Source organism: Solanum stenotomum, unplaced genomic scaffold (assembly GCF_019186545.1).
Source record: "Solanum stenotomum isolate F172 unplaced genomic scaffold, ASM1918654v1 scaffold14266, whole genome shotgun sequence".
Taxonomy (NCBI): domain Eukaryota; kingdom Viridiplantae; phylum Streptophyta; class Magnoliopsida; order Solanales; family Solanaceae; genus Solanum; species Solanum stenotomum.
The window spans coordinates 1-8,281 of NW_026022956.1; the positions used below are offsets into that span (position 1 = coordinate 1).

Sequence of the window (8,281 nt, forward strand, 5' to 3'; positions counted from 1 at the left end):
CTAAGGATAAGAATACAAGCAATCATGAAATTGAGAGGAAAAATAATAATTTTATTTTCTTGAAAATGATATCAAACATATTTTCTTATTAAAGTAATTATTCCTTTCCTGAAAAAAATAATTATTTGGAAATTGGTGTGCAAGAATTAGTCGTAAAAGGGCACTTGGAAATCAACTGAGTAATATAGAAAATCAAACTTGCTCAAAAGTCAACTGGACCCCAAAAGAAAATATTTTTATAACAGTTATTTTTTATACAGTAACATTTAATAAGGAAAAAAAATGTCTTGATACTATGAATTTAAATAAATAGTACTCATAGATAGGATTGTTGGTGAAACCAAACACGGGATAATTCTAATATAATAAAGTTGAATCCGTTTACAAAATAAAAAATGAGTTCATCGATCATTAACGAGTGCGGTGGAATGATAAAAATTTTTTTACCTTTAATAGGTAATTAGTAGGTCGTTTTTACTATCATTTTATTTTGTTATGATTACTCTATTTATGCTATTATTTGATATTTATTATGCTTCAGCTATTATTTATATTTTGTTCTGGTTATTGTTCCTTTTATCTGTATGCTTTAGAATGTTCCCTATTCATTACTTCTATTTTCTCCTTTTAAATCTGTTTTGAGGCGTGTTACTTGCGTCGAGGGTTTTTTGAAAACAGATTTTCTACCTCCACTAAGTAGGAGTAAGATCTATGTACACTCTACCTTCCACAGATTCCACCTATTACGGTGTGAATTTTGATTAGTCAGCCAATAAATTTTCAGACATCACTTTGGTTAATATAAAAAAATGAGTTCATTGACTAACAATCAATTGAATTTAGCAGAGAACTTGTATCTCCCACCAGATAAAAAATTTGCTTTGAAGAAAATGAAAGATTCTTTAGGCAAGTAGGTGTATAGGCAAGACAATAAAGATATGGAGTGAAAACTATAATACACATCATATGTACCAAAGACATTCAACAACAGTATGTAGTGTAAACTTTGAACTTTAGTTTTCCAATTGTACTGAGTTTCCAACAAAACATCATCCAGCTGCTTGAAAATCTCCAAAGTCATCATCTGCAACATCTTGTGGACCTTGCTCTTTAACTGATTCTGATTTATCTGGTTCCTCTTTCGCTGTTGCTGAGTCCTTCGTTTCAGCAGATTGCTCGAGACTCAATTTAGACGGTGATACTGGGGGAGACCTTGCATCAGTAGCAACAGGTGAAAGTGGTGCGGGAGGAGGTGGTGGTGGCTTGAGTAATATTGTTGAATCCTTCCGGTTGGCCTTTTCCTCCAATGATAGATTATTTAGACCCTGCTCGAAGAACTTGGACCTTATGGTGCCACCAGGTTTCTGTTGCCAGGAAAGAAAAAGAAACGCGGTTATTGGATGACAGAGCAACATTACTACAGGTCAATATATTAAGACAGGATTCATGGAGACTAACATTCTTTATCTGAAGTTTCAGGGTTTCCCCCTCTTTCAAACTGTAGTCGACTGATGAGGATTTCTGGTATTGCTGCTCCATCTCTTCTGCAGTTTTCTTCTTATTCAGGTATCTGTTTAGAATATTTTGAATCAGATCAAGCAAACAATTGAACATAATACATAAAGGAGCATCTCAAATGAGTTTAACGCCCCTTCCTACCAATCCTAACATTTCGACCTACGGGAAACCAAACCCTCCCCATCCAATTGACACTCCTTTGCTGGAAAATTACACTGTGTAACTAGGTAATAAAGATGTTCTTTCTATGTATAACTATATGTTGAATCCCTTTGGCTTCTTCGTGTGTTTTACTTTATATTTTGACTACCTTTACAGTGAAAATTCTGCTACATCACAGTCCGGGCCAAAAAGAAAAGGCAAGCATACAGCTATTAAAAAAAGGACAGAATGCAAAGAGAAAGGCAAAATTGAACATGTAAGGTGAGGCAAGAAAGCAAGATACTTCTGATGGTCGTGAAGAGCAGCTTGGAAGTCATAGGCTTCAGGTCTTTCTCGAAATCCAATGCCAATAAAAGCATGTCTGAGGCGTCCACCTGTACAAGTAACACATATTGAAGTAAACGGTGAGAATCTACAAGTTCAAGAAGAATGTTGGTTTTAAGTTAGCTGGTCTCAAGGAACACTAGTAATAGAGTTGCAAGCATTATGAATAATGATTTGACAGCATGGTTGAAAACCAAGGGATGCAATTCCAAATAGCATTATACATTAACATATCCTAACATGTAAAGTTCAGTGATGGACTTAATGGTGTTACTGCAGTAATGAAGTGAACATCAAAGCAGTTCCAAGTTTAGACAGGATAGAATCTTAATACATTAGAAGGTACAAAAGCAGAGGAAGAGGAAAAATTCCAGCCAAAACTACATGAAGTCTAACAAAGAAAAACCACACAAATTTGAGGTTCTATAATGCCTACGAGACAGGTTATAGTATGTAACAGATGCTATGATTGGAAAACCAGAACAAGAAACTTCTTATTATTAACCTCAACTGCTCATAGGTTTACACTTGAGATATGTCTAACCTCAAGTGAAATTGGTATAACCTGATATGCATATATAAGGTGACACAAAAGAGAAAAATTGTTTGGGACCCATAAAGATCTTGTATCTTTGTATCTTTAGTGTGTTAAGCTAATAATGGATAGTAACTAGAAGCCTACGCTAAAACGATCAGAAACTTTGTTACATCTTTTACAACCTCCCTCAGCAAATCTGTTTCACATGCATGTGTGTGCAGGCATGAATTATTTCTATATCGACCAAAGGTAGAATTATATGATGGATTTCCTGTTCTACTAGAACAAATTAGATTAGAGCTAAACATCAAACAGAAGTAAATGGTGGCTAAGTAGATACCAATGTTCTCTTCAATCCGAAGAACAAAGTATCTGCAAGAGAAGAATATAAACAGTTAGTACTAGAGCAGCTAATATTAATTTGAATTTGTAAATCAACAAACTGTAATAAACTGTTAAAATCTGGTAGAGAAGTCTATGATGCCGTTAGAGTACTTATAAAGCAGAAAAACAGCGTCAAAAGGAGGTGAATCATTTTGATTACAAACTATATAAACCTGCTACTATCGATTACAGCCTCCACTGGATGTGGTTCCCCATCTCTGAGAAATGCACGTGCATACAATTCACCTACATTGAATGAACAGGTAATAAAGGAGATCACAAGTCAACATATGCAAATCTTAATCATCTTATCTTCACAATTAGTTGGAGAATATTTGCATTTTGCCCTCTCTTTTTTTCTCTTTGGTAATAAAATGCTTACTTTTTTAAAAAAAATTGGTAGGAGAATAAACTGAAATGTTATGGGGCTATAAAGATTATCAAATCGTTAGCACCTCATAAAAGAATGCTTCCTAGAGTAGCTTTTAATAAGAATAAGAGAAACTCTATTATAGCCATTTTTTTCATTCAATGTACTCAACGGGATAGAGGAATCCATAGCATTGAACATGGAATAATAAAAGATCGAAAATTCTCGTTGCTTGTTCGTTCGGAAAGTTAAGCTAATCCTCAAGTTAACTAACCTGTTTCCTTGTCTTCCAATTTGATGATGCACTCTTCGCCCTTGCTTAAAACCTTTAATGTACCCTCCCATGCCCATTTATTAACATTCCACTCATCAGCCCTGCCACGAAGTGAAGAACTAAAAGTGAATGAAAATAGTTGGCCTCAAATATCAAATAGCTAAGGTTCCAGCATCAAGCACTACCATTGTGTCTCTCAATCAAGATTTATATGTTGTGCACATGCAACTAAACATGAAGGAGCAAATCACTTTTGTGCCAACAAAACCAAAGTAGGAATTTGATCAGGAGCTCTTGAAGAATGTAATAACATCAGACTCACAGTATATAGCTTCTTTTTGGTTCTTTCAGATCAATAAAATCATATTCCTACCAAACAGAATACCAGGAAATTTTGCGGGAAATTACCAAAGGTTATCAAACAAAAAATATCATAATCTCCTTAAAAATAATATTGTTGACATTATGAAGTATGTGACTACCTAATGGTTATCATATCTTGTGCCTGGAAGACTTTAAAACAACAGGGCAAACATCGCTTACACAGGCTTAACCCTGTCCAATGTTTGTTCAATTTGTTTAACCATCAGACAAGCAAGTTTCACATGTATATTGAGATATATTTTCTTCAATCAAATATAGGCTGAATACTTAAGATGTCATGCACACTGGAATGTTAGAAAGAAACATGAAAAAGCTACATCACAAGTTACTACATAGAACTACGGAAAAGCTAAACCAAAATTTACTATATGCCATTTATCGTGATATAGTAAGTTTTGATTGTGCTTATCCTGGTCTCATTGACTTTTCCTTCTATTATTCAGTTATTTGTCGATTTATTTATTTTTGATAAGTTCATTTACTACACCTTTTATTTGTCTTTGAATGGCTTATTGGCTTTTGCCTAAATTATTCACTAGAATCTCCAAAATTTTGGAGGAACAAATCACAGCAAAATGTAAACACAAATAATTAGATGGAACTATCATAAAAGTGGACAAACATTAAAAAAAGATATTGAACTAACAAAGTTTTCTCATTGATGAATGAAAAAGTTAAGTGCAAGAGACAAATTTTTAGATGAAATGAATTGGCTGAACCTGTATGAAGCTGCACTTTTCCTTGGAGGGATCTGCATATCAACAAACATACAAATGTTAGTTTGAGTGGTACTTCGTCTTTTTATGAAGTAAGTAATATCATTGATGGCACCAAGAAAATGCAAACAGTACAAGTTTTAGTGGTACTTCGTTCTATCTTATCAATGTCACGACTGCAGCTAATGTGAACATTTCTCACCAACCAACAGAAAATTAATGGATGAAGGAACGGATCCTCCAGGGGCCATGATTTTCCAATAGATGCATCAAGCTCAAGATTTGGCATAAAATGTAGTAGTCAAAAGGACTAAAATGCATACAGACTCCATTCTTGTAGGTACACTGGAAGATGAAAACCATAAAATCAATAGAAAAGGATAGAATGATAGGCAAGGATTATCAGCCAGATAAAGGGAATATTGTGCATATGCAAATACAGAACTTCAGTTATTAGGTGCAAATTGTGAGACTCAGATCCACCAACTCCAGCATTAAGACCCATAAGACACACTTTTAAAGACAGTAACAAGCAAAAAGGATAGACACACAGCGACCCCTAAGTTAAAAGTCATATAAACTATAATTCCAGAGAAAGATCAAAGTGTTCGGGCTTCACTGGTCATAACACACTCCACATCACACTCCAAAAGTGAAGTTTGATGTTCTTTTGGGAAACTTTCCTGTTTAGACCAATCCAGGTTGTGAACGAGGCTCACTAACTTATCACTTTTCAGTTTTCTCTAGCTTCCTTTTCTCCAATTTTTATAATTAAACCAAGCATGTAATCAAAATTCACCTAAGCATAATGATGCTACTTATGGATATGGGCTCATAGGTTGGAATGAGAAGACGACATTCTAATCATTTACTGCCTGGAGGTATGCTACAAGCAAAAGACCAATATCTCATTTTCCTTTATCTTCAAAGTGTTCAAATCAACTTATTTGGACACAAGAAAAGGTACGAATCACAACTCTTCAACCTAAACAGAAGTCACATTACAACGCTACAGCAGTGTACAGTTATCCTAATCAAAGAATGATCTTACCACAGGCAAAAAACCATTAAAAAAAAAATCACAGCTTAATGAAGTTGCAAAAGCTAACAATATCACAAGAAACCATTTTTTTTCCACACAACAAAAAGGTATGAAATCAACATTGAACATAAACAAGACAGGATGGAATGCCACTAAGACACAAGCAATGCCACCCTAAAAGTCCACTGCCGTAGCCTCGTAGGCATCAATATCACCTGTCTAAATACAGGACTATCACCTTTGCACAACAAATTTCAATCTATTTCCAGTAATCCAATAAGCTGTCCAAAATATCATACATCCAATAATAAACACAAAATCACCCAACTTTTCAATCAAAAGAGAAGCCACATTACAACCCCAGTTCATCCTAATCCAAGAATTATTACCTTACCACTATGCCAGAAGTAATAATACAAATGACACTATATTTCAATCTAATACTATATTTCATAAGAACCATATCAATTAACGAAAGATTCAATCAATCAATCAATCAACTACACCTCAAACCAAGACTAGCTGAGTGAGCTATATGAATTACCCATGATTGAACTCAAATGGGTATCACTAAATTGGGATCAAAACTAAACAAGAACCTAAATTTCCAAAACCCCATGACGGCATTTGCAAGAAAGAATAGAAAAATTACAAGAAAAAGGATGATAGAAGTGAAAATTACCAAGTAAACATAACATTCAGGGACTTGAAATAGAGGAACTTCAATGGGTTCTTCGATTTCTGAGGTGCCTTCTGTTAATTTATTTTCTTTCTCCATTGATCTAAATCTCTGTTTACACAGCTGATGCTCCACCAAAACTTAATTCAATTGAAAGTTCAAGATCAGAGTAAAGGAGAAAACTCACCAGACTCGGTATCAAATTTTTGATGAAATTTAAGGGCCTGTTTGGGAATTTTGATTAATTAGTCCTTCTGTTACTACCAAGACAAATGCCCTATTTTGTTACATCTTGTTTGGATGGTTTTTTATCGGTTTATTATATTGTATTGTTAGTTTAAATATAAATAAAAAACTATATAAATGGATCATAAAACTCAAAATAATTATATGTTCATACCCCAATTCAAAGTAATTCAAGAAATATCAATTTTCTCTCAAAAAAAATTACAGTTCATACCCTCATTCATTAAGGCTAATAATTTTCGTTTAACTTATGATATTGTATTGGTATCATTAAGGCTGATAATTTTGCTTNAGTAAAAACTATACAAATAGATCATAAAACTCAAAATAATTATATGTTCATACCCCAATTCAAAATAATTCAAGAAATATCCATCTTCTCTCAAAAAAAAATTGCAGTCCATACCCTCATTCATTAAGGCTAATAATTTTCGTTTAACTTATAATATTGTATTGGTATCATTAAGGCTGATAATTTCACTTAACTGATATATATATATATATATATATATATTGATATCATTAAGGTTTCTTGTTCAGAAATTATTTACTATTCAATGATACTATAAGTATATGTATATTGTAATGGTATCATTAAAGTTTTTTGTTCAGAAATTACTCATTGGTCAATGATATCATAAGAGTATATATATATTGTTAAGGTATCATTAAAATTTCTTGTTCAGAAATTACTCATTAGTCGATGATAAGAGTATATATATATTTTTATGGTATTAAGGTTTTTTGTTCATAAATTACTTGATGATACAAATATATATATATATATATATATATATATATATATATATATATATACTGATTTAGTATCAAATAAGTGAAATTATCAGTTTTAATGATACTAATACAATGTATAATATTGATTTACTATCAGTTAAGCGAAATTAGTTGGAGATATATAATGCAGACAAATTACTTAAATAAACTCATTTACTTACCTTAATATTCATTTATCCCTACTTATTTCAAAAAACCTTAATATCCATTTATCCCTACTTATTTCAAAATTTTCAAAAATCCCTTATTTACCTATGTATCCCGCACGTATCCCGTGCCCAACGCTATGTATCCCACCATGTGGAATGTATCAAACGCTATGTATCCCGTGCACAACGCTATGTATCCCGTGCACAACGCTATATATCGGGGCTATGTGGAATGTATCAAACCTAATGTATCCCGTGCACAACGCTATGTATCCCGCAAACATCATTTTTAAGAGATTTTTGGTAAATAGAAAATTAGAAGGGATAGGATGTTATTTATTACTTATAATATGTGGTTTATATAATTTATACATTATTTAATGAAGTATAAATGTAAGGGGTATATATTTATAATTATTTTACTTTTTTGGTTATTTGCTTAGTTTCTCCGAATATAGATGCATATGTATACATTATTATAATAACAACAAATTGGAGAGAATCTACATTCTTTTTTCACATGACTATCAAAATGTAAACAAAAAATAATGAGCTGATTAAACTAATAATTCCTACAACTTAAAGTGATTTTTTGGCCCTTTGGGGGAATAGAGTAGAATTGTCAATGGAGAGTGAAAGTTTTAGGTTTAATTTACATATATATTTTGATAGTTGAATATATTTTTTATACTATTAACAA

At 32.6% G+C, this 8,281-nt stretch overlaps 1 protein-coding gene across 1 annotated transcript; it reads right to left on the reverse strand.

Moving 5' to 3' along the window:
* Positions 1–869: 869 nt before the first annotated feature.
* LOC125850138 (uncharacterized) lies at positions 870–6,656 on the reverse strand. Its single transcript, XM_049530031.1, has 8 exons — positions 6,395–6,656; positions 4,674–4,705; positions 3,571–3,671; positions 3,100–3,172; positions 2,883–2,914; positions 1,964–2,054; positions 1,459–1,570; positions 870–1,364 (listed from the first exon to the last, which is right to left on the reverse strand). Exons 1-8 carry the CDS (start codon positions 6,488–6,490, stop codon positions 1,050–1,052), a joined length of 852 nt encoding a protein of 283 aa, XP_049385988.1. The 5' UTR covers positions 6,491–6,656; the 3' UTR covers positions 870–1,049.
* Between the last annotated feature and the right edge of the window lie 1,625 nt (positions 6,657–8,281).

What these genes read in the sequence shown, in the direction of transcription:
- LOC125850138 (XM_049530031.1), bottom strand. Translation starts at nt 6,490, where the DNA reads ATGGAGAAAGAAAATAAATTAACAGAAGGCACCTCAGAAATCGAAGAA. An exon ending in CTGAATGTTATGTTTACTTG is followed by an intron (nt 4,706 to 6,394) that starts GTAATTTTCACT and finishes GTTGATATGCAG; the next exon opens with ATCCCTCCAAGGAAAAGTGC. An exon ending in GCTGTAATCGATAGTAGCAG is followed by an intron (nt 2,915 to 3,099) that starts GTTTATATAGTT and finishes CTTCTCTTGCAG; the next exon opens with ATACTTTGTTCTTCGGATTG.